This window comes from Coloeus monedula, assembly GCF_965178545.1.
Source record: "Coloeus monedula genome assembly, chromosome: 16".
In the NCBI taxonomy this organism is placed as follows: Eukaryota; Metazoa; Chordata; class Aves; order Passeriformes; family Corvidae; genus Coloeus; species Coloeus monedula.
This window is the reverse complement of record NC_138796.1, coordinates 15,071,631-15,097,973: the sequence shown is the minus strand read 5'-3', so window position 1 is coordinate 15,097,973 and position 26,343 is coordinate 15,071,631. Positions and strand designations below refer to the sequence as shown.

The 26,343-nt window shown below is 53.4% G+C and overlaps 1 protein-coding gene across 2 annotated transcripts in view; it reads right to left on the bottom strand.

Moving 5' to 3' along the window:
- RAB11FIP3 (RAB11 family interacting protein 3) overlaps positions 1–26,343 on the bottom strand; it is a 75,184-nt gene that overhangs the window by 30,774 nt on the left and 18,067 nt on the right. For both annotated transcript variants that reach the window (XM_082292208.1, XM_082292209.1), the window contains exons 2-3: positions 23,703–23,796; positions 7,514–7,605 (exon numbers count right to left, since the gene is read on the bottom strand). In XM_082292208.1, the coding sequence (XP_082148334.1) occupies positions 7,514–7,605; positions 23,703–23,796 (186 nt within the window). The remainder of the gene's footprint in view (positions 1–7,513; positions 7,606–23,702; positions 23,797–26,343) is intronic.

Genomic DNA, 26,343 nt, shown 5'->3' with positions numbered 1-26,343 from the left:
CTTGGACACTGCCAGGGATCCAGGGGCAGCCACAGCTGCTCTGGGCACCCTGTGCCAGGGCCTGCCCACCCTCCCAGGGAACAATTCCTTCCCAATATCCCATCTAAATCTCTCTTCTTTTAGTCTAAATCATTCCCATGTAAAAAAACACAGGTGGATCTGCCCATGTAAAAAGTCAGGTGGATTCCCAACCCGCCCCTTCCCGGCACCTCCAGGGCTGAGCACAGAAACCCAACCCCTCCTCATTTCATGTCAGCTCCCAAAAACCCACCTGTGGAGACATCGCCTGCTGTCCAGAGCCAGCTCCAGCTCCGGGAGCTGCTTCTGGGAGGCAGGAGGGAAGCAAAGTCCAGGAGAGCCAGGAGGTTTATGGAGAGAGCTGGAGTCCCAACAGAGCGCCTTTTGTTCCCGAGCTCCCGATAAGGAGCGGGAGCCCAGGCACACTTCCCTGCCGTGTGACCGCAGCCTCCTCCCGCTTCCCTGAATTCCAAAATAAAAGCACGTCCTGCAAGCCCCACTCCCTGGCCAGCCCCGCTCCAGGTGCTCACTCTTCCCAGGAATCCATCCCCGAATAAAAAGGTTGAATGTGAAGTCGACCTGTCGAGGTTTATCTCGGCCTTCCTGGTGTTTCTGGTGAATAATTAAGCGTTAAATGACAAATCCCTTCCTTATAGCCGCAAATAGAGGGGTGAATAAAGCTTGGATTGCTCACCAGGGGCAGGCCAGGAGCGCTTTTGGTGACTCAGAGGGTGATCTCGGGCAGGCAGTGCCAATATTGAGCCCAAAGAAGGGCTGCTCACGGGTGCCAGCTGAGTTTCCAAACATCCCAGTGCCACCCTGGCCAAGCTCTCAGCCAAGCAGCTCCCTGCAAACAGGAGTCCAGCAGAGCCAGCATTGTGGGAGAGCTGATCCATGGGATTTTCCCTTCCCCATGGCAGCCCTCGGCATACGGAGGCCTCGGCACTGCTCACACCCACAAGTTTTGAGGGTTTTGTCCGGTTTTCTGTTTCCTTTCCGCAGAAACCTCACATATTTCGAGCTCCCTCAGTCCTGCCTATCCAGCACAAACACACCAATTTCCTTCCCCTACCTTCCCAAAGCACGTTTTCTCCTTTTCTGGGGGTTATCCTTGCTGTCCTCTGGGCCACATCCTTCCTGGCATGCAGAGCTCTGAGCAGAACCCCCGACTCAGCAGCACTGACTGGAAGTGTCCTGCACCTTGAGAAGCAGTTGACCTCCTGAGCTCAGTCCAGGCCAGCCCAGATTCCTGCTCAGGAAGGAGTTATGCTTTAACCCGAGCTCTGCCTGGATCTGCTCCTCCGCAGAGCAGGTCACAGACCTTTTGCTCTTCTGCTCGTGCCTCAAGACCTCAGAGAATATTGGGAACCCCCATGAGAGCACAAAATCAGACACTAAAACTAATCAGGAAACCCCAATTCCCTGCCTGTTTTACTTCTCCAGCTCTTACTGAGACACCTTTGCTCCCACTGCTTCCCCCCCTCACTTCCCGCTCCTTCCCAGTGTCCCACAGCCCAGTTCCCACGTTGCCAGTCCCACACAATCTGCTTGTGGTTCAAGATAAGGCTCCAAGGACTTTGTTTTCCAAACTCCTTCCAGCCTGTTTCCTACAGGGCAAACACTTCAACTCACATCTTTTCTGCCCAGCAAAGAAATTTCTCACCGTAGCCCTGCACTCGGGTCCTGCCTTCAGGGACATCCTTGTCCAATTTACACTCCCATCTTTCCCTCTACACAGTACTGAGTCTACACAATAAATTAATGTCCTGGGTATTTTCAAGGTTTAAGGTATCAAATTGTCACCATGGGGTGATTTGGGAGAGCTGGAGCCTCTCTGCTCTGGAGCCAGGCTGGGAGAGCTGGGGGTGCTCACCTGGACAAGAGAAGGCTCCACGGACACCTCAGAGCCCCTTGCAGGGCCTAAAGGGGCTCCAGGAGAGCTGCAGAGGGACAGGACACGGGTGGAGGGACAGGACACAGGGAATGGCTTCCCAGTGCCAGAGAGCAGGGATAGATGGCATATTGGGAAGGAATTGTTCCCTGGGAGGGTGGGCAGGCCCTGGCACAGGGTGCCCAGAGCAGCTGTGGCTGCCCCTGGATCCCTGGCAGTGTCCAAGGCCAGGCTGGATGGGGCTTGGAGCATCCTGGGCTAGTGGAAGGTGTCCCTGCCCATGGCAAGGGGTGGAATGAGATGAGCTTTAAGGTTGTTTCCAACCCAAGCCATTGTGGAACTCTCTGAATGCAAGGATAATACAGACTGTTCACTCGCTGCCACAGAGGGCTCATGGCCCTTTGTCTCTCAGTGCAGGGGAGCAGAAAGGCTTTGGGGACAGTGGGGACATTGCTCAGAGCTCCACATGCTCCCCAAGGACAGATGAACAGACACTGAACTGCACCTGTCAAATTCCACAGCCCTGCAGTTCCAGCCACCTGCACGATTTCAAGTCCACCAGCTGTTCAGGACAGAATGATCACCAGTTCCAGCAGGCAACCCCTGGAGAGGGGCTTGTGACCATTTCATTCACGGTGCTTTTGGGTCAGCCCTGTGACCAGAGGCCTACTGAGGCCATTCCAGAAAGTGGGAATGGCACTGGGACAGAAAAGCTGAGCTCTCAGCTCCATGTCCGCATCCCCACCACCAGACCTTCACACCTGGGTTAGGACAGCCAGAGAACTGCTGAAGCCAGCTCTGTCCTGGTGCTTTGAGGAGTTTACAAAGCTCAATCCCATCTTTTCAGCCTGGCTAGCCCCTGCCAGACACGCATCCCATGGTAACATTGGTGTGGAGAGGCAGAGGAGGAAAAAAACCTCACCTAAAATGCCAAAGATCGCAAAGCAGGGCCCTCCCAAACGCTCTGTGCTCAGCAGACCCAGCTCTGCCTTTGGGAATGCAAGTATCTCCCTGGGAATTCTGTACTAGGAAAAGGAGGGCTCAGAAGGTCCACAGGGCTACTGGGAGGGGACACAAGGAGCCTGCAGCAGACTCCTACAACCAGCCCAGGAGGGCTCCTTCAAAACACGAGGCACGAGGAATGACAGTGACACCTCTGGGAAGGGCTCCAGGCCCTACGTGCTCCCAGAACAGCTTCTGTGTTACACCAGTCCTTGGTCCCTTCTGCAGAAGTTCTGAGCAGCTGGAGGAACCCAGCAATGTGGATTTCATTGGCCTCGCCCTGATTTTTGCCCTCAAAAAGAAGGATTAAATTCAATTGATCAACATGGAAAGAAATCCCGGCTTTAACAGAGTTAAAGTTTCCCAGAGTTGACGTGTCGGCCTTAAAGCTGCTGCTCACTGCTGCACAGAATGTCACAGAATATTCTGAGCTGGAGTTCTTCCAGCTGCACCTGTGGGCAGGCAGCCTGGGAGAGCCAGGAGCAGCTCCTGATCCCAAAATACACAAAACTTGGGACCTCCCCAGCTCCCATTTTCCTCCCCAGATCCACTCCCCCCATGCTGTCCAACTCCCTGCTGGACAAACAGCCAGAGGGGACATGCTTGGGTGGGTGAAGGCTTCCAGGGAAAGCCGAATTCCCCTCTCCTGCCTGTGCAGAACAGTTTTTTCCTGGCTGCTTCCAGGAGGAGCCACGGCAGCCGCCCAGCAGATGGCAACAGCCCTGCACAAGGCACTGCATCCGCAGGATTTACGGCTGCCTGTCCTGCAGAGCTCAGCCAGAGCCCTCCTCTGACCTTGCTGGCCCAAAACATGAGTTCCCAGAGCTAAAAAATCCCTATTTGGGGTATTTATGGTGCTCCAAGGCAGCCTTTACAGAGCACTGGCTCCACCTCTCCTCCAGCCCACATGAAGTTAAACATCTTCATGCCCATCCCAGCCTAATCCTAGCATTTTCATGGCTTGTTTTCCATTTTGGAGAGTCATCCTTCCCACTCTGCATTGCCCAGAGGGGCTCACCTGCCCCAGGAGCAGAGCAGAGGGGCAGAGCCCTCACCCTAGGGCAAGGCACAGCGGGTATGCCTGTGGTGCTGGGCTGATGGTTGAGCTTGGAGGTCTTTTCCAGCCTTAATGATTCCATGATCCCAAGAAAGCTAACTCCAAATTCACTTCCATGTCCCCCAGAGCATTGCAAACGAGTCCTGTGCCTTAGCACTGAGTCATGAGCTCCACAGGAGCTCGCAAGGGAGGAGAACTCCCACCTTCCAGGCAGTCAGCAGCCAAGCTGTGCCAGCCCAGCCTGGGGGAAAACAGGGCTCAGGTGTCCGCATGGAAAAGCTCCAAGCTCCCTTCACGTGGCTTTGACAAAGCAGGAAGGCTGTCATTAGTTTTTTGGTGGTTTCTCACCCACCAACTGCCACGCTTCCACCTTGAGCAGGAGAACACACTGGTGGGGCTGCAGGGAGGTGATCCCAGCCAGGTGATGCTCTCCCTGCTCCCAGTGGGTGCACAGGGATGAGGATCCTCTTGGATGTGTGACAGCAGAGCTGGAGGGATTGGGATGAGCCCCCTGCAAGCCCAGCTGGAGGCACAAAAGCCACGTGGCTGCAGGAGCTGCTGTCTCAGTGGAGCCACGGGAGCAGAAATCCTCTTTGAAAGCACCTGAACAGCCAGGCCTGTCTGCTGGACACACCTGGAATGGTGCACCAGGAGCCAGGAGCTCCATGTCACATCCAGAGCCACCCCAGTGGCTGAACTGGGGGAGTATCCAACATCAGGAATTCCTGAGTTCACACCTCATCCCCTTCCTCCTTTTACTGGAGGAAGCAGGCGTTGGTGGCTCTCTCTGCAGAGCAAACACTGGGTGGAGGTCCCCAGCTCGGGGCTCTCAGGGTTTTCCATGGATACTCAGCTCTCCTGATGGCAGTCAGCAGAAGAGGACGTGAGTCAGCACGCAGAGCAGCCTTATTAACCAGGAGAAGACATTTTCCTGGAGACTGCTTGAAGCACTTGTTTACACTTGTTTGAACAAGCACTGAGGAGAAAAGCTCCCTGTCAGACCCCAGCACTTGGAAGTGCTGAGCATTCCAGCCACTGGGATTTTGGGCTCTTTAAGAGGAACCACAGCCAGTGCTCCACTCCAATAACCACAACTGCACCCAGCACTTCTGCAAATGCAGCAACTCCTTCAGCTCTGATGTGACAAGGGACGAGAAAACCCAGCTGTGCCCCTTCGCCCCATGGCCCTGCCACAGCCAGAGGGGCTCACCCAGTGCCTGAGGTGTCCCAGCTGTGTTTTGGGGTGTGTTTATCCCTGTGCAGCATCTTCCCAGGGCTGACACGGCAACATCCCAGAGCCCAAACTGCTGCTTGATGCAGTGAGAAGTTTACTCTGAGGAAAGGTGATGTCTTCACTTTGAAAGGTGCTTTTTTCCCCTCTCATCTATTCTGGAGAATCCAAGCAAGATGGAACACAGATTTTGGGAAAGGCTGTTTATCCTGTTCTCTGCTTTGATGATGTCCTGCTGCCCCTCAGGAAGAAGGGCCTGTTGGAGCTCTCTCCAGCTCTTTTCCTGGTGCTCCCGTGAGGAACATGCCTTTGCTGCTCCCAGCAGGATGCTTTGTACCATGGCTTCTCCCTCCCTGAGCCAGCTCCAGCTTTCCAAGGCACAGCACTCCAGGACGTGTGGGATAAAAGGCACGTTGGGAGCTCACGGCTCAGCCAGGAGAGAACAAAAACCCCCTCTCCCCAAGACTCTGGTTTATTTTTACACTCCCAAGGCTGAGTGGTATTTCTCCAGCATGTTCTCATTTGCTGAGCCTCTACGAAAACCTGGCAGGCTGGAAATTATTTTGAATCATGTATCCAAGACAACACGGATAATTCTTGCCCGGCATGTTAAACGTAGAGCTGTCCTTTAGACGACTACACTGAGTTCAGTATAAAAATCCATTTAGATCTTTTGGAAAAGGAGATTTCAGGACTCATCACCTTTTTCCTTTGGGTCACCTTGTCTCTTCAAGGAAAGGCTGGCCCAGCAGCAGAAGTATTTCATCCCAGTGGGGCACACACCTGCCTTGTTGGTATTGCTGCCCAGAATAGCTCCCAGTGCTGACAGAGCTCATCTATGTTAAATTAGCCCTTGGAAAACATCTTTGCTCAGAATCTCAGGCAAGATGGTCCCTTGACACAGGTCCGAGGAGCAAAAAGTAAAAGCCTTTGCCTGTCACAGCCTCTACACTGCTCAGTCCAGCGTTAAAATGCCCATTTGTGACCTTGCACCACATAAAAAATATGGAAATCCATCTCCCTGCCTGCCTTCCTGTCCCTTTTCTCCCCAGCTGTTCCTGGGGCTTGTAGCTACCTTTCAAAAAGGAAAAAAAACCAATATTCAGCATTACCCACAGAAGCTGTGGCTGCCCCTGGATCCCTGGAAGTGCCCAAGGCCAGGTTGGGCAGGGCTTGGAGCAGCCTGGGACAGTGGAAGGTGTCCCTGCCCATGGCAGGGGGCGGGATGAGATGAGCTTTAAGATCCCTTCAACCCAAACCATTCCCTGATTTTTGACCAGCTGCCCAACACCCAGTCTATCATTAACCTTTTATCAAGAAATCATAAGGCCAAAATGATGTACTACAGACTATACCATAAACAGATATGTTTGCATGCAAATACAAAGCAGGTTGGCAGTCTCATTGCCAGCAACAAGTTGTGTGATCAAAATCACACAGAATCCTAAATATCCTGAGTGGGAAAGCGATCCACAAGGATCAGAGCCCAACTCCTGGTCCTGCACAGGACAACCCCAAAACCATCCAGGCTACCAAGACACAAGCATCACAACCCTGAAGAGGGAAGTTTGGAAAAGGAAAAGCAGAGGGAAGTGATTCAGTCCCCATGAGGGACAGGGACCCAGCCACCCCTTTTCTCCCAAGGCACCTGCAGCACCTCCTGCTCCAGGCTGGAAGGCCCAGAGCAGGAATGAGTGAAGCCTTCCAAGCCAAGCCCCAAACCCCTGACACAGAGAGCAGCTGGGAACAGCAGGATCACTGCTGCAACATGCTCCTGTGGTCAGGAAAGCAGGGGGAAACCAAGGCATGGAGGCTTTAACTAGAAGAAAACAACCTATATCAGAGAAATATCCCTGATGAAGGCCAAGAATAGAGAGAAAATACAGATTTTTGTCCTCTGCTCTGCCTTTTACTGGCCAAACAGCAGCAAATGTCAACATCCCACTGCTCTGCTGTGCCTCTCAGGTAGGCTCATGGCTGGTACACCTCAAAACCAAGCTCAGGTTCTCCAGGTTCAGAAACTCCAGCAGGAAGACAAACCCAAGAGCAGCAGGTCCCCTTCCTGTGTCCCCAGAAAGGGGCTCCCTCTCCACCCAGGGCACCATGCTCTGCTCTTTCAGTTTTATCAACACCCATTTTAACTTCAGCAGCACCAAATGCTCGGTGCAGCTTCTCTGGGCCTGTCACCCAGAGACTGCATTTGCCTTTATGTGTTAAACACCCCTGAGCCCTGTCACAGCAAACTCCTCTCCACGCCCAAATCCCGCTCCACGTGCAGCCAACCTCGATGGGAATGAACAGAGCTCGTACTTGCCTCAAACGTGACGAAGTCATCAAACTCATCGGGACAGGCCGGGGCTTCCTCCTCGGGGGTATATCCCATATCATACAGCTGGCTGTCAGGGTCTGCAGGGGCAAACAAACACACACTTGGAATCACCAAGAGGAAAATCTGCACCCTCGAGCCAAGGGTGGCTTTGGGAGACGTGACGGCGGCGGGACAGGACCTTCTGTGAGCACGCACCGGTGCCTCCAGCCTTCAGGAAGGGCCTCTGCTCCCAGGCATCCCACCTCCACCTGAAGTGCAAGGCAACAGCTTTGGCTTCTCCCTGCCACAAATCCTACAAGGCCCCTCGCTGCTCCAATGGGGCTGGCTCCTGGATTCATCCCTACCCCTCCATGCCCTCCATTCCTTTTCCCAGCTTCTTGCCTATCTCCGTTTCCTGCATCCTCTCATTCTTCTCCCAGAAGGCTTTAATCCTGCTGTGGGCAGGGAATGCATGGGATGTGTGTGTGACAGCCAAGTGCCATGGGAACGGCGGGGAAGGCAGGCTGCAGCTCCTCGGCGCCTGCTCCTCCCGCGGCCACACACATCAGGAGCATCCGCGCAGGCCGCCGCAAAAACAGGAGCTTTGCAGCAAGAGATCTTTAAAATAAATTCCTCCTCCTGCCCCAAACCCCCGTCTGCAGCATCGCTCCCGGCCCTTCCAGCGAGGAAGGCAGCGAGAATTCCCCGTGCTCCCTCAAGCAACAGCTAATGCCCGATCCAGCACACGGCCTAGATCCCGGGCTGGAAGCACCAAATCGGGAGCAGTGCTGCAGTCCCAAAATAAACAGCAGGCTCAAGCCCACACGCCTGGAGCTGCCATCGCTGCGGCACCGGGCCTGGCTGCTGCCGAGGAACCAGGCTGGGAGGAGGAGGAGGAAGCGCCTGTCCCTGCTCCCAAGGAAGGCACAAGGATTTGGGGAGGGAGAGGATTCACATTTTTGTGCCCTTCAGAGCCATGCCAAGCCCCCAAAGGGGTGTATAAGGCACATTTGTCCTGCTGCAGCCACCCAGATGGGATAGTGCCAGCTTTATCCAGAGGGGAAATTCCCTGCAAAGGCACAGGCAGAGCTCCTGCTTTGGGCCCCTCTGCAGGTGTCAAGAAAGGCCATTTTTCATTAAGGAAGCACATCGTGGTCATTTGATACATCTGGTGAAAGGTCAAGGGATTAGGGGCTGGTCAGGGCACTGGGGGTGTTCATTCCAGAGAAGAGAAGGCTCCAGGGACACCTCAGAGCCCCTTGCAGGGCCTAAAGGGGCTCCAGGAGAGCTGCAGAGGGACTGGGAACAAGGCATGGAGGGACAGGACACAGGGAATGGCTTCCCAGTGCCAGAGGCAGGGCTGGATGGGAGATTGGGAAGGAATTGTTCCCTGGGAGGGTGGGCAGGCCCTGGCACAGGGTGCCCAGAGCAGCTGTGGCTGCCCCTGGATCCCTGGCAGTGTCCAAGGCCAGGCTGGACGGGGCTTGGAGTGACCTGGGCTAGTGGAAGGTGTCCCTGCCCATGGAATGAGATGAGCTTTATGGTCCCTTCCAACCCAAACCATTCTGAGAATCTCTGATTAGGGCACAGGATGGAGCAAGGACTTGGGCCTGCAGGAACACCTCCCACCCAAACACCGTCCCCAGGGCCTCTCTCAGGTGAGCATTAAATGCAGACACAGGAGATTCTGCAGCCACCAACCCGAGGGGTTCCCTGGGGTGGGAGAAGTTGAACACGAGGGACCAAGAAATGATCCCTCCCCTCTGCTGGGTCTGGAGCTCCCAGGGGTGAGGCTGTGAATCCACCCCAGGAATGACCCAAATTGCTTTTCCAGCGCCAGACCCAACGTTGTGCTCCACAGGGTCAGGGCTGCAGCAGGGGGAAGGTGCTCTAGGGCACAGTTTAGCACTTCAATATCCCACTGCTCTCCCACTATGGCACCAGCAGTGGGGCTGCTCCCAGCTCTCTTCCAGCTGCTGAGCCAGAGCAGGGCCCTGGGATCCACCTGGAATGCTGCTGCCTGAGCACCCTGCTCAGGGCAAGGTCACCTCCTGCTCTGACTGCTGGGCTTGGCACTGAGAGATCTTGGACTTGATGACTCTGGAGGTCTTTTCCAGCCTTAACAGTTCTATAATCCGAAGATGGCAGTGTCCCTCTCCTCAAATGTCCCTCTGTCTCCACCTGCACAGCTCCACCTGTGAGCCTGAGCCTACAACCAGGAGTTTTCCCATTAGTTATCCCTGGTGCTGTTCTGGGATTGGAGCCTCCTGGCTGCCAGCAGGGAGGGGATGGGGACAGGCACCTGCTCACCACACAGCAATGGGAGCACCTCAGGGGGTGCCACCAACAGGAGCCTTTGCCCACGTCTGGGGGCAAAACCAAACCCAAACAGTGCTCCTGGAAGGTGATTTGTGTCACACCACCCAGAAGGGACAGGCAGTCACCTCTCCTGCCAGCCAAGCACCCACAGCAGTGGCGAGCTCCAGGCCATCTCCAGTGATCCTGCTGGCACCCCACAGCAGCCCCGGAACTGCAGAGCATCCCAAAGGCACAGGCTGCTCCCTTCCCCTTATTCCCACATCATTTCTTTTCCTCCCCCTCCAAGCAGACACACAAACACTTCCTACTCTTCCACAGACACAGATAAAGATATTTATTCTCCTCATTCCTTCCAGAGGGGTTTGAAAAGGGAGGATTTGCAGGCAAGTGAAAGCTTCCCGTTGGAATGAGGGGTATAAAGCGTGGGCAGAGCACAGGCACAGGCAGCTCCTGCCGTCCATCACCTGCCTTCTGCCCAGCTCCTGCCCAAACCAAGGGCTCTGGAGCCTTCCCAGCCCTTTGGGGAATGAACATGATGGGGATGAATAGGATCCTTGTTGCTCCATCTGTGTGCAGAGAGCCCAGCCCAAAGAGGGGGTCTCTGGCTAGGATGGGTTTCTTTTCACAGCAAATTCCAGTGTAAAAATCAAGGAAAGGCCATCTGAGAGGTCACCTGCAGCCTCGTGGTGGCATGGCCAGCAGTAGCCATGCTCAGGAGCCAGCGATCCCTGTTCCCACCTCCCCAAGCTCCACAGAGAGCAAAGACAAACAGCACCACAAACAAAGGTTGACTTTTCTGCTGAATTCATTCCCTCCCCCTCCAAAAAAAGCCATATGGTGCTTTGTGTATAGGGAGAGTTGCCATGGAGAGCCTGCCTGCACGTCTGCCAGCACAATAGCCTGCATTAAGCCTGCAAATTCCTGCCCAAAAGAGCCAAAAAACCCTGGGAGCCAAAAAATCGGAGACCTTTGGTGTGGAGTGGCACTCCTCATGTGGAGAGCACTGTGCCCAGGTGCAGAGGGAGCCATGTGGTGACAGCTGGAGGGGTTTGCTCTCCCCACACCAGGAACAGAGCCAGGGATGGCTGTGGGCCACCAGCAGCAGCACTGAACAGTCCCAATCCCACAGCACAGGCTGAGCTCAGACCCTCACATTACCTTTGCTCTCCTCCCCGGACACCCAAGTCAAATCCCAGCTGAGCCCTGCTCTGCTTCATGCCCTTCTCTCTGCCCCTCACACCACAAAGCAGCCTTTCCTTGCTCACACCCAGCCCTGATTTCTCTTTCCTTCCTCCTCACTGAGTCAATGTGGTCACAACACTCAGAGTCACCTCTTCCCAACTCTGCTCAAACCCAAGCTTTAGGCCAGGGCTGGGGGTGGCCTCAGGGCCTGCCTTTTGTCCTCCAAGTGTCCATGACCAGCTTCTCCTGCACGTCCAGCTCTATCCATCACTCCTGATGCCAGTCCAGTCACATCCAGAAACATCCAAAAACCTTACAGCTGAAAATCAGGCTCTGAGAGACCCTCCAGGCAGCTTTACTGCCAAAAAAAATCACAGAATCATGGAATCATTAAGGTTGGAAAAGCCCTCTGAGGTCATCGAGTCCAACCATTCCCCAGCACTGCCAAGGCCACCACTGACCCGTGTCCCCAAGTGCCACACCCACATGGCTTTAAATCCCTCCAGGGATGGTGACCCCAGCCCTGGGCAGCTGTGCCAGTGCCTGACCACCCTTCCCATGAAGGAATTTCCCAAATATCCAACCTAAACTTCTTGAGGCCGTTTCCTCTTGTCCTGTCACTGGAAGCCACCATTTAAAAGCCGTGTGGGTGTGGCACTTGGGGACAGGGGTCAGTGGTGGCCTTGGCAGTGCTGGGGAATGCTTGGACTTGATGATCTCAGAGGGCTTTCCCAACCTAAATAATTCCATGGGCTCTCCATGGGGGTGGATGAGACCTCTTCCCATGTCTTGTTGTGCTTCAGAGCTCTCAGGTGTGCTGGCATCACCTGGGCTCTCCCAGGAACCCTCAGGAACAGCAGTTCTGGGATAAAGCTCCTGAAATAGATTCTAAAAACTGCTCCCAGAAGGCAGGATGGCAGTGAAAAGGCACCTTGAGCGAAGGGCTGTGGGTACAGCAGTGACACACAGGTCACACAGAGCCAGTTTTATCGGCTGCATATAGGAGTGACCCAGAAAAACAGCCTTTCAGGAGAATTTAAGTCATCTGCCAACACCCTGCACACACTGCTGCAAGGCACAGCGCCTCAAACTCCGAGGGATTCCAACAAGATGCATTATGTGAGCTCACAAACCTGCGTTATTCAGTGTAGGAACAAGGCTGGGAACCTGCCTGGATGGCACAGAGTAAAACAGACCCCAAACATGAGCAGGACAAAAAGTTATGGTTGGCTAAAAGGAGAACGAGTGATATAAACCCAGCCCCCTTCCTGGGAATGCTGCTGGAAAACAGAGGGGGAAGAGACACGCAGCCAAGTGTTTAAAAGTTGCAGGAATTTAGGAGGATCCTGCACAGGGGAAGCCACTGTCCAGTATTTCCAGAGGCAGCTCGGGGTCTTGTGCTTCCACCAAAGCATAAGCACCCATGTGGTGCTATCCCTGTGGGATAAAGCCAGCACCAATCCCACTCACCCACCTTTTCCTTCCCCAGAGTGGCCCAGGAGTACATTTATAACCTGATGCTCCCAGAAAAGAGCAGCTTTCTGCTCTCTGCATCTCCTGTAGCTCAGCTTTCCCCAGAGATGGGCCAGCAGAGCAGGAGCACTTACTGAAAACTATGATTTCCCAACCCAAAATGCCCCAGGGGCCAGAGCAAGTGACAACCCAGGCTCCCAGGGAGGCAGTGGCAGAATTAAGGCTGCTTCCACAACCCTGGCTAATGCCCTTCAGCATTCCCTGAGTATCACTGCTCACGGACTGGGACTCATCCCACATTCCTTTTGATCCCCTTCCTTTGGCACAGGCCCTCCAGCCTGCTTTAGACACACCATCATGACAGGAATTAACACCATGCCATCCAAGCACCTTGGAAGCACAAATCCAGCTGCCTTCCCTTCATCTCAGAGGGCAGGTGAGCATCGCTGCCTCCGCCCCGGAGATGGAGCAGGAGGCCACCACTGACACCCACAATTTGGGCTGAGTTTGAAACATGGGATCTCATATTTAACTCCCAGCAACCTGAGGGGTCTTTTCAGCGTGTGCCAGTCACCAAGACCAGCCCAGATGCCTGTAAGCTTGTGCCAGCCAGGAACAAACTGCTGGAGGTGTGGAAAATGAGGAGCTGGCTGTGGCAACCAGAAAGTGGCTCAGAGTCACTCTGTGATGGAGAGACTGAGCCTCCAAAATAGCACTTGCTGCTGGTGAGGAGACCTCCTGATGTCCTCCAGCTCCTTCACTCCTACTTCCAAATCTCTACACTTCTGGAAACTAAGCTGGATTTTTCAGACAGAGACCACAGAATCATTTAGGTTGGAAAAGTCCTCCAAGATCATTGAGTCCAACCATTAACCCAGCACTGCCAAGGCCACCACTGACCCGTGTCCCTGAACTCCCTGTTCTGTGAAGAGACTGAGGCAGCACCTCTGGAAGGAGCTTGTGGAACTGTGAACCAGCAGAACATCCCAAATCAGCTTCCAGGAGCACACTCAGTGCTGACACAGCCTTGGGGACACCCAGTGGCCACTCTCCTGTCATGGGTTGGAGAACCCTGAGGCAGAAGCTCCTTGAGATGCTCCACACCCGGCCTGCTCCAGGCAGGAGCTCACAGAGGATGAGTGGCACCTTTTAGACAAGACTGTCCCACAAGCAAAATAAAATTAAAGAGAAGCCTGGCTCAGGAGCTCAAATGGAGCAGAGGCTGTGACACCCCAAATAACCCAGGCAGAAACCAGACTGGGACTGACTGGATGCCACCATCCCATCCTGAAGGCTTCAGCCTTTCAGCTCAAAGCTCCCACATGGAGAAACCAGCATAAGAGTTAAATCCAGTTCAATCCTCCCCAGCTCAGAGCTTCCAACCCCGGGCCTGAGAAATGCTCACAATGTTCTTACCTCCAGGCATGGCTGAATTTCATTATCAGAGCAGTGCCTGTGTGGTCCAGGCACAGCTTCCAGACCCACGAGGATTAAAGGAAACACTTTCAACACCTACAGCACTTGCACCAACATGCAGGCATTAGTATTTGGCAGTCAGGTCTCAATTGCCATTTCTGCCCTCCACTAGCCACACCAAAAACTGACGACAATGAATGCCAAGCCTCTCTAAAGCTGTCACTGAGCCCTGGGCAGTGGTTTGGATCACAACCACCCACCTGCCTCTGGAAAAGACGTGATGGACAGGAGAGCTGTGAGCCTGGGCAGGGACTACAGACACCCCCTGCTCCAGCCTGGGCTCCAACCTCAACAACAGAGCTGCAAAATCAGCAATAAAAACTATTTAGAAAGTTATTTATAAAGCCTCCGATCGCAGACTTGCCCTCGAGGTCCTGACCAGAACCCAGCCGGGGTTTAGGGGAAATTGGGGACAGAAAATACGTAAGAGAAGAGGCACTAAACTACACCTTCAGGAAGAATTCTCCCCAAGGTGGTGCTCCACAGTTCTGAGCCATCTCTTGGAAATGATGACTGTGCTGCTCAAACACGTCCTGTGTGACACAGGCAGGGTCGAGCAGCCCCTGTGCCCTCCTGCTGCTGGGCTGCAGTAGAGCAGTTGGGAGTCCCAGTCCTCCAAAATCCCTTAAAAGCTATACGGAGTAACAGGAAAATGCTCCTGAAGGCTCATGTTCGAATCCCCTTCCCTGTTTGTCCCCCTAACTCCAACATTGCCAGAAAATCCCTTGGAAACAGAGCCAAACCATGTCCCACTTGTCACTGAAGGAGAGGGGAGATGGATTCTTTAAAGTGCTTTTGCTCCAACTGGCTTCTGTATAGGAAACATCACCCAAAATAAAACAAAATCATCAAGGGGGGTCCTGTAAAATTGAGTTTTAATCCTTTTTCCAGCTGTTATTTGTGCCTGACCACTCCCCTGCAGGGGAAGGAGCACAGGGAGGAGTTGGACCTTTTCAGTCCAGAGTAGGAGGGCTCTGGGAAGGCACCAAGGGGCTGAGAGGTGACAAAATTGCTCAGGTTGGAAAAGACCTCCAAGATCATCGATTCCAAACATGGGAACATGGTCGAAACAAGCCTTTGCCCAGCTCCTGCAGCCTCAGCAGGGATGTTTTTATTAGAAGTTGCCACATCACCTCTGCCGAGCTCTCTATAATTATTAAATATTAATAAAAATTCCCATTGCCTTGTTAGCAGGAGTCCTTCCTATCCTAAGGAGGAATAAACTGCCCAGTGAGGTACAGGACTGTAAGAGCTTGGAAAAGAGGATCAACAAAGAGAAAGACATTGAGGGACACATGGACCAGCCCAGGAGGGGACACGGCCTGGGATGGGGAGAATGGGAGGGAGATGAAGTGAGCTGTGCTCAGCCAGAATGCCAGAGAATTGGGAAAATCGTTTCTTCCCAATGTGGGGATGCCCACTGGCACCGTCCCACCTGCTGCTCACCCACCCAGCTGCTTCACCACCAGCACCAATTTCCCAGGAAATCCACCTCACACGCAGCCTCTCCTGTCCCAGGAAACGCTCTGAAGAAAAAAGCTTTTGCCACATCAACCTGTCAGGGTGACACAGGGGTGTCACCAGGTCGCTCAGTGCAGTCACCAGCCCCCAGGCTGTGGCAGAGCCGGGCAGGGAGGAGCAGAAGTCCCGGGTGAGTAATTATCCCTTTGTTAATAACTCCGGATTGACTGGATTCCTCAGCAGAAACGAGCTGACAGCTCTGCAGGATGCTGGGCTCCACTTTCCTTCACCCAAGCTGAGGCAGGGATCTCCTGATCCCTGTCCAGGTGCTCCTGCTGAGGAGGAAGGACACATTCCCCCCCTTCCCGGGCTGATCCAAGCGTTGACAATCCCTCACTCTGGACTAACATCCAAACATGAGACAGGACAACAGGCAGGACCAAAACCACCCTCCACACCCACGTGGAGCCACCAGCCCAGCCCAGCCTCCTCCCACGCACTCCCCAAACCGCAGACCAGCCCGGCTCCCAAAAGCATTCCCAGCACCAGATGTGGAGAAAAACAGCAGGGCCCAGAAAGGGAATCCTGCAATGGAGAAACAGAGGCAGCAGATGGATAAGGAGAAATGTTATTTAACAGAACCTGCCTCTGTTCTCTCTTTAGTCATCATCTCCATAGAAGAGCGTGTTAAGAACTGCTCCAAAGCTCCAACAAAAACACTGCTCCCTATTTTCATCTTCCTGGGAAAACAGTCCCTGCAGTGGGTTTTATCCTTCTCCCACAGAAAGATTTGCTTTCTTTTGGGCATCAGATTTGTCTTTATCAGGTTGGGTTATGGTCTGTGGGTCAAAAAGCCACCACGGGTTTCCTTCAAGACACATGGAAGTCTCTCTGCTCTGTAATTAGCTTTGATTTCCAGCAATGCTTTTCCCTCCCAAGGAATGGTGAACCAACAGCAGCTCTTTGGGGATTTGATCCCAGGTTTAATCCCAGCTTTGAACCAGAATTCCCTCAGACTGAGGGTGTGCTTTGGACCTGTTACGCTCCACGATGGCAACTGGACACAGCCAGATTTCTCAGGCATATGCTCCAAAGAAGGAATCCACAAAGGGGGAGAGACCCCTAAAGAAGGAATTCTCAGAGGGGCAGAGATTCCCATGCCAATCTCCCGTTCCCTGGCCCCAGGGCCGCAGAGCCATCACAGCAGTTTTCCAGCAGCACGTTTGAGCGATTCCTCGCTGTTCTCGTCCCGGAGCTGCCTACGGACACAGCTTTCCCAACACTTCTGCGCCTCTCCCGAAAGTAGGTCAATGCAGTGTGTCATCTGCCAGGCTGCTTTTGGGAAGCACAGCTCTCTCTCAGCCATGGAGCACCCGAAGCAGAGCAGCCTCTCCCCCCGTGTCACCCTTCACCCAGCTGCCACATTGATAAATTCACCACAAACAAGTGTTGAAGTGAATCAAAAGAGAAATGCAAGCTAAAAAAAAACTGCTCTGCTGAGCCAGAAGTGCCCATCAGCATCCAAGTCCTTGCCCTGGTGTGTTATTATTAAATCGAGTCCATTAGTGGTTGGATTCAATGATTCTAAAGGATTTTTCCAACCTGAATGATTCTATGTCTGTATGACAGCAGAAATAGGGACTTCAAAGAGCTCGAGAACAATGTGATCTGTGGTTCTGCTCCCAGCTGCTCCACAGCTCCTCTCTCCCAGCTTCCAAGGGGAACACAAACCCCTGCTCATCAAAGCCTCCCTGCTCACACTGCCATGGGGAAGAGGTCTGCAGCCAGGATTTGCTGGAGAGAAAGTTCTCCACACACCCAGGAGCATTTTGGGACTAAAAGAGGGACTTTTCTTCACCAAGAACACTGGGGCTGGAGGAAAGGAGCATCCACCTCAATACCCCACCCTGGGGCTGTATCCTGTGTCCTGCTCTTCCCTGGAGCATCCTCCAGCAGGGCTGGATTCGCACCTGCTTTGTTCTCCTGCTGTCTGCACCTCCATGCAGAGGATCAGCCCCTCACAGAAGGGTCTCTGTGCCCTGGACACACCCAACCCTCCTGGCAGGAGAGGGATGGACAGAGACCCCCTGGTCCTTGTGACCACAGAGCACCCCCAAAGCAGCTCAGCTCCATCCCACACGCTCCTAATTCCCCATTCCCTGTGAGCACAGAATTACACAGACTCAACAGAATCCCAGAATCATTGAGTCTGGAAAGAGCTCTGAGATCATCGAGTCCAAGCTGTGCCCCATCCCCACCTTGTCACCCAGCCCAGAGCACTGAGTGCCACATCCAGGCTTTCCTTGGACACCTCCAGGGATGGGGACTCCCAACACCCATGTGGGCAGCCCCTTCCAAAGCCTGACCACCCTTCCCATGAAGAAATTCTTCCTGATGTCCAACCTAAACCTCCCCTGGCCCAGCCTGAGGCCGTTCCCTCTCCTCCTGTCCCTGTTCCCTGGGAGCAGAGCCCGACCCCCCCCCGGCTGCCCCCTCCTGTCAGGGACTTGTGCAGAGCCACAAGGTCCCCCCTGAGCCTCCTTCTTCTCAGGCTGAACAACCCCACCAAAGCCCTCACACATATTTATGGGCAGGCCCTATTTCAAGGGAGAAAAATCCAAATTCATTCCAAGAAAGTCTCGGCTGCTCCTATCCCTGGCTGAAGGGGGCACAGACAAGCACGTGGACCCCAAACTTGCCAAGCACAATCCCGGTGCTGCAAACATCCTCCTGCAGCACAGGGATGAGCAGAACTCTGAACTCCAAAGAACAGCACAGGGATTATATTTTTTTCAAGCAACCATATAAATTTTACAGAGATATTTAAATCTCCACTCCTTTCAAGGGCAGAATTAACACTCATCCTCCTAAAGTCCTTATCCCCACCAGCAGTATGGATAGCACATCCATATGGATCTGCCAGAGCAGAGCAAGATGCGAAGGCAAAAAAAAAAAAAAGTAGAAGACATAATGAGAGCAATTTGGGTTTTATTCTTGCTCATGAATCAATCTTGATTTCCCATTCATGGCAGCCCCCGTTCCCTGCACGCCAGCTGTACACAAAGAGGCATCTGTCCTACCTTCAGCCATCAAAGGAGCTGTGTCCCTGGGGATGCTGGTTTAGCCAGGGCTAGGAACAGGCAGCAGCAGCAGTAAGGTCTCTGCTGCAGCAGTGCTGCACGAATCCAGGGATCAGCAGATCCGAGGGGAACGTAGGAAGTGCTCAAACCAGTGCCAGATACTCACCGAGTTTAGTCAAACGTGCGCACGAGCTCTGCTTCCATCTGCTGAGCCTTGGGCAAGGCTTTCCTTTTAAAAAGCAAATACCTGGAATATTCGCTTGGGCCTGGCCACCCCCAGTGAGAGCGTGTGCTCAGGTGTCTGCAGTGCCCCGTTGCAAACACACCACACTCCCAGCACCCAGGTGGGGAGAGAGCACCGAGGATGCACACAGACAGCCCCAGAAAGAACTACGGATTGGGAGAGGAAGGGAATGCAAGCTTTGGCTTCTGGAATTATCCCTGGGCAAGGGAAGCTTGCCTCTTGCGTAGCAAAAGCCATCTGCAATGCAGATCCTACAGAAGGGGGGAAAAGCCTCCACACAAAGCAAACAGGGGGTTCCATTACTGGATATCCAACACCTGGGAATGCCCCACGGAGCCAGCGGGATCCTGGCCACCAGGGCAGCCAGCCTGGCTCTCCCGGACCACCACGCGCTGTCCAGGGGTGGCTCCAAGGGGCACCGAGTGGCTCCCGGGCACGGTGGGCTCAGAGGTGGCATCTGAGCACTGTCAGATCCAGAGGCACCTCCGAGAGCGGGATCAGTGGGAGCAGGGAATGTGGAGCACAGCCTGCACATGGGATAACTCCTCGGATCCGTTTTTGGGAGCTGATGTGCAGTTCCTTCTTGGCTCTAAGCCCTGAAGGTACAACACTCACATCCTTCATTCGGAGAAGGCCTGGATGTGTGCTTTCCTCTCAGGAAATTCCCAGCTGGCACTCAGCTGCCGGGAGCTCACCAACCTTTCCAGACACGGCTGCAGAAACCATGGATCCTCCCAGGGATGCTCCCACAATCCAAGAGCTGCAGCCCCACAAAGGCTCATCCCAATGGCAATTCCTGCTGCTGCCAGTTCCAGCCAGGAACGGCGGGGTGCTCCCACAGAGGCTCCAGGCAGAGCCACAGCCTGACTCCCCAGCCCTGTATTTGCTATTCAGCTTCCTGCCCTGCCTGCTCCGGCTTCCCAGCTCCAAGCTTTTCCCTCTAGCTGCACTTTGGAAGTGCCTCTGGGGAGCTGAAAGTGCTCTTCTTGCTCCAAGCCTCTCATTCAGCCCCTGGAGTATCTTTCCTTTGGCACAGTGGGTTCCTGATCCAGCTGCTCCAAAGCTTTGCTTGGTCATCCCTGCAAACAGGAACTCTCTTAGAGCTTCCAGGTTTGGGTGTTGGCTCTCGAGCTGGATTTTCCATCTTCCCAAATCCAAAGGGCTTTCAGTTGAAGCATTTAAAAAAATAAATAATAATAAAAAAAGAGATGTGATTATTTCCATCCTCCCCTGAGCTCCTGGACACATCCAGCCCTCAGTGGATGCGCTGTCTGTTCTCAGTGCACAGCAGCCCCTTTGTTCAGGGATCAGAAGCCAAGGCAGAAGGGGTGGACGAGGCTGGGAGCTCCAGGAATGCACCTTTCCCTGCCTGGCACAGAGATCCCTCAAGCTGCCTGACAGCACCAGCAATGCCCCTGTGTGCAGGGACCCCTCCCAGAGCCCCTTCCCAGTGGGCTGCTCTCTGGAGGACAGATGTTACAGATGTTTCAGCTCCAAGGATACGTGTGAATGACACAACCTGCTCCTTATCCTTGTGAGCTGCACTGTGAGCAGAGAGATGCTCGCTTTGTCCTGCTGAGTGCTGAGAGACCCTTGCAGAAAAACCAGGTGCCTGAAGAGCTTCAAAGGTTTTTAATACCTTGACAGGGGAAGGAATCTGCTCGTGAGCACAGGCCTGGTTGTGTGCCTGCATCCAGCTGTGGCTGATCCAGCCCATCCCTCGTGTTTGCCATCAAACTCCCTCTCCAGCTGTTCCTGCATCCAGGACACAGAGGAGCAGAGCCACCCCTTGGTCCAGGCACCTCAGCTTGTGATGACAGACCCCATCTCACTGCCCCACCCCAGGTCAGCTCCTTGCCACACAAACAGGCTCCTTACTCCCAGGCTGAGTTTTCCAAGGGGCTGGCATGCCATCCCTGCTGCCTGTTTCTCCCTGAGGAGATCCTCCCTGAGCTGGAGCTCCTCAATACGATGACTGCAGCAGCCACACTGGCTCCCTCCCTGCTTCTTTTCCCTTGGATCTCACTGATGGTAGCCAGATGTGCCAGGTTTTCCTCCATCTGAGAATTCTCCAGGCCTCAAAACCCACCTTATCCGCCTTTTTAAAGCATCATACTCTCCTTCATTCCTGCCTTCCCTCTATTATCAGTTTCTCAAGTTTTACAATCCAAGGCCGTAAAATTCCACTTTTCAGAGTTATTTATCCCCCTGACATGCTGCCAGTGTTGGATCCACATTTCCCCTCTGCTTTGCAGACTGGCCAGGCACTCTTCACACAGATTTTAAAAGCAGGCAAGCCACACCTCGTGGAGTAGGGAAGGACAAGGGGATCCCAGAGCCACGAGCAGGAAGGGCTGGGACACAGCAGGGAGCTGAACCTGTCCCAGCAGCATCTCTGTCCCCAGGCCTGAGAACAGAGCCCAGCCACAGGCTCACCACTCCCACAGCGGGGAAACCCTCGGGAAGCACTCCTTGGCCATCCACACTGCAGGCACAAATACATCCATGAGAACCTCGCTGTCCCATCCAGCCCTCACTCTGGGGAGGGCAGAAGGCAGCCACCAGTGGCTAAAACCTCTCCTTAAAGCCTCAAATCCAAATGCCTTTGCTCTGCCCCCTCCCAGTCAGCATTACGTGGCCAGACAGAGACCACAGCAGCAGAGTCCAGAGCTGGCCCATGGCAGTGGAGAGGTGGCACTGGGGCTTTGTGTGAGTGCTTCAGTGGTCCTTGCTCCACACTGGAGCCAGAGCAAGCAGCAGGAGCCCTGGACCAGCCTCTCCTCAGGTGCTGGGACATGCCTCAGGCTGCTGGCACAGGGATGGGACAGGGAGCTGAGCATCCTCCCAGGATGCAAAGGCCAAGTGGACATGAAAGCAGTTGTGAGAAATGCAGCTGACAGAGCAAATTTGGCTGGGCTTGTAACTGCACCCTCAGCTTGCCAGGCTCAGGTCAAATCCCAGCTGCTCACCTGAGGGAATTCTCCAGAGAGGGGAGAGCAAGAGGAGAGTGGAACATCCTCAGAAATAAACCCTGCATTAACACGGACACCAAAAGGTCCAAGCTGACATCAGCTCTCACCTCCATGACTGACCCAAGAATTACAGAGCTCCAAGAAATCCAGCAGAGCATTCCCTGGGTAAAAATAGGCCCAGCTAATTAACAAACCTTGTTAAAAGGGACACCCAGCAGCAGCGTGACCTCTGCTTTGCTCACAAAGGGATGATCAATATTGACTGTCTCAGAGCAGCAGCAGATCCTTAAGATCACTTCAACGTGAGCAATGCTCAGCTGGGAGACTCAAAGACTCCTCTGTTCCCTGCCCTGGGCTTCTTTCAGAACCATTGAGTGCCATGTGTTGTCAGAGAGCTCAGCCTTTCTTAACCACTGCAATAAACACATATCAATCTCCTTCAAATTTAATAAACAGAGACCCTAAAAGCTTTGCCTGGATCTGCTTTTCCCCTTCAATTAATAGAACACAACACCAAAGTGATGAATTATTGAGGAGAAACACGAGCCTGGGCTTTCACAACCACTCGGCTCCGATGGCAATTTATTACAAATTAATAGTGTGCTGCAGCTCCTCCTGCTTCCTGGGAGCTGGGAATTGCTCAGGCTACACCAGGAAACTTGGGAGCTGCCATGGAACACAACAGTCCTGAGCACAAATAATCCTGGAGTGGTTTGGGTGGGAAGGGAGCTCAAAGCTCATCCCATTCCAACCCCAACACTTTCCACTTGCCCAGGTGGCCCAAAGCCCCATCCAGCCTGGCCTTGGACACTGCCAGGGATCCAGGGGCAGCCACAGCTTCTCTGGGCACTCTCACAGTAAATAAATAAATAAAGTGGGGGTGGAATTGAGGAGAAGGAGGAGGGATGGACAACGGACAGAAAAACAGGAGAAAATCATGCTTTGAGGGGTTTGTACTCCTGGAACAGCACAGTTTGTATGGGAATGATGGTTCCTTCCCATCCTTGCAGCACACCCCACGTGCAGGGCTGGCAGCAGGGGCACACTGAGCAGGGCTGAAATCCCAGATAAGCATCTCTGAGCAGAGCTGACTATTGTGCAAGGATGGTAATTCACATTTGCACATCCAGAACTCCAGCTGCTCAGCAGGGAGCTTCTCAGGTTTCTCACACCCTGCCCAGAACAACATGCCTGGCCCAAAATGACCCTCAGACACTCTGAGAGAAATCCCAAACTGAAAAAACACCTTTTCTGCAGCAAAGGGCTTCAATGCCAACCAGCCAGAAAGATACTTCACATTTCACCAAGCTATTGCTCTGGAAGCACTTGCAAGAAGCCTTCAGGAGGATTGGCATTGGCCTGTTTGAAGATCACCCTGACTCCAGTCAGGGAGTTCAAAGCTCTGGTTTAATGTGCTTCTTGCTAAAAACCATCTGAGCACATTGATCCACCAAAGAGTTGGAGTGAAGGTATAAATGCATTGGTAAATTCATCAATAAATTAGTAAATGCATGATAATTCCCATTCCAGGGGAAGGTCTCCCTTCCCATGGCAGGGGGTGGAATGAGATGAGTGTTAAGGCCCCTTCCAACCCAACCCATTCCATGATTCCATGCTCAGTGCCAGTGTTTGGAAGATGCCACAGCCAGCAGCACACAGACACCTGCAGCAGCACGGCAGCTACTCCATCAGAGCAACAGCCCCCCAAAACCCCAGGTGAGGGCAGACACCAAACCAGAACGGATTTCCCAGCCATGTTTTTTTGTAGGAACCTTCCTGATAAACACCAAAACACAGAAGCACCACCATGACTGCTGTACCACCTTTTTCAACCCTCATTCAATGCCCCCAAGCTCTCCTGCTCCACCCAACACAGAACTCGCACAAAACCAAACCCAGCTGCTTTTCCCCAAGCAGCTTCTTAGCTCAGCTGTGCTGCTCAGTTTGTCCTGTTCCCATCCTCACTCACAGCACAGCAGGAAACTCACCTCCATTTTTGATGGCTCTGATCCCCCGATGGAAATCTTCGAAGCTGATAACTCCCAACCCACTGGGATCCAGATATTTTGTTAGGTCCTTTACCTGCAACCAAGAAAAGCAGGGTTACCTGCGGAATCCTTGCAGGAAACAGCATCTTCCAGCACAGAAACACCTTGTAACCAACTTTTTCCTCTTTCTCAGAAAGATTTGAGCAAGTAACAGTGAATTTCTTGAGCTGACCCCAAACTGTGGCTGTTCTCCTTGAAGGGAACACAAGTAACCAGTACAAAGGGGTTAATTAGGACTTGATTGGTGTTGAAACTATTGCTCAGCTTTGAAGCAGCATTTCAGGCAGTGTCTCCTGTAACGTGGGCCTGCTCTGCCAGGGATTTGTTTGTTTTTATGGGTTTTAAAGAGGTCCTGTCTTAATTGGGAAACTCAGTAATGGGCTGCCTTGTAGGAGGGCCCAATTAAGGGGATTCGGTGATAATGAACTGCTCCCTGTTACAAATTTAGGCCGTATAATTGAAACATTTTCCCAATTAGACAATGCCTGAGGGGGAGGGAATCACATCAGTTGGCCAGGGTTGGGATGGGGGTGCTGGAGCAGCACACATGGAGCAAGGGGCACTCCGAGACCTGCTGAGGATGCTCTGGGATCTTCAAAGAGAACAGGCAAAGGGCAAAACCACAGGGCCCAAAGTGTCTCAAAAAGGTGCATTTGGTCCCTTCCTCCCAGGCTGCCATGAGCAGAAATTCTTTACAGCAGATGCTTCTCAACCTCAGACAACCAGACATTTATCCCTCGTTTGAAGAGCTTTTGAGGCACCTTTGCCTATTTTTGAACCACATCCTTCAGCTGAGGAACAATTCCAGGAGGAAGCAGGTGAGGTGAGAGAGGAATTGCATGGTGAGCTCCATATTCCAAAGCTGCCCACAGTGCTGCCCTCACCCTGCCACACACATCCCCCTCCTCCTCCTCCTCCTCCTCCTGATGCACAGGAGGGAGTCTCCAGGGCTGCATTTGTGCAGCTCTCATGAGCACAACCTTTTGACTCACTGGGGTTTTGGTTTGTTCTTGGAGAAGGAGCTGGTGAATCACCAAACCGCTCCTTCCAGAGAAGGAAACCTCAGGTATCGAAGGAGACTCAGTCCCCAGCCCAGCCGTGGAGCTCAGAGCTGCCCTGCTCACCCTGAGGCAGAGAACAGAGGCAAAAAGAACTTTTGAGTTCTTTTTGGTTTTCTCAAAGCCAGGTGTGTGTTTCTACAGGGAAATCACACCTACAGCACACTCAGAGCTGTTCACCCATGTGTCCATGTGCTTTGGTCATCCCACATCCCCACAGAAGCAGCAAGAATTCCACTGGCATGGAGGAACCCACACGGCTGAGACCATAAAACCATGGAATCACAGAATATCCTGAGCTGGAAGGGACCCACAAGGATCACGAGTCCAGCTCCTGGCCCTGCACAGACACCCCAACAATCCCACCCTGCGCCTCAGAGTGGTGTCCTGGAGCTCTGGCAGCCTCGGGGCCGTGCCCATTCCCTGGGGAGCCTGGGCAGTGCCCAGAACCCTCTGGGAAGAACCTTTCCCTGATCTCCAGCCTGAGCCTGCCCTGGCCCAGCTCCAGCTGTTCCCTGGGTCCTGTCACTGAATTCCAGACTGTGCCTCTGTGGGACTGCCACGAGAGGAAACCCAAGTCCCCCATGGCACAGCCTTGCCCACCTGCCAGCTGCCTCCCGCTCAAGCTGGACATCAGGAGGAATTTCTCCATGGAAAGGGTGCTCAGGCTTTGGAAGGGGCTGCCCAGGGAGGTTTGGAGTCCCCATCCTTGGAGGTGTCCAAGGAAAGCCTGGATGTGGCACTCAGTGCTCTGGGCTGGGTGACAAGGTGGGGATGGGTCACAGCTTGGACTCGATGATCTCAGAGCTCTTTTCCAAGCTGAGCTTCTGTGAATGGGAGAAGACAACACAAGCACCTTCTCCAGTTTTCTGGAGCACTTTTTTGGCAGCCAGACCTCCTAAACTCACATGGCACTCATCATCTTGGGTGAGTCAGGTTTCTTGTACATTAAACAAAGGTATTTTAGACTAATAAAAACAACTCGTAGGAATGTGTCGGTTCCAGTTAACGCATCTGGCAGCTGCCTGGAGTTCAAAAGCTGTCACTTAATTTGTTATCTGTGTACAGAGATAACAGGAAGGCAAGTGACATTTAATGAGACTTGATAAGCCTATAAGGGATTAGCATGACATACTCTAAATTACAGTTTCCATAGTTTTCAGCTTCTCAGGACCAAGAGGGCTTCAGCCCCTCGTGCCAATGCCACAGCAGGGCACCTCATCCACGCCAGTGCTCGGGCAGGACAGACGGTGCAGCCAGGGCAGTGTTTGCTTTATGCAAAACAGCCACTTATGTATTTAAATTGGGTTGGGGGCAGGGGGAAATGGTTCTGAAAACTTCCCAACCTGGACATTATGGAGGCAAACAACAAAAGCTACACGCTGAAGAAGCTTGAGCCCGTGGCAGTGTCTGTGCTGATCCAAACCTGCCTGGATTTGCTGTCCAGGCTTAAAAGCACCATTAACAGTTGAGACACCCCCACAAGGCTGAGGGTGAGTGGCTGCTGAAGAATCCCCAATACA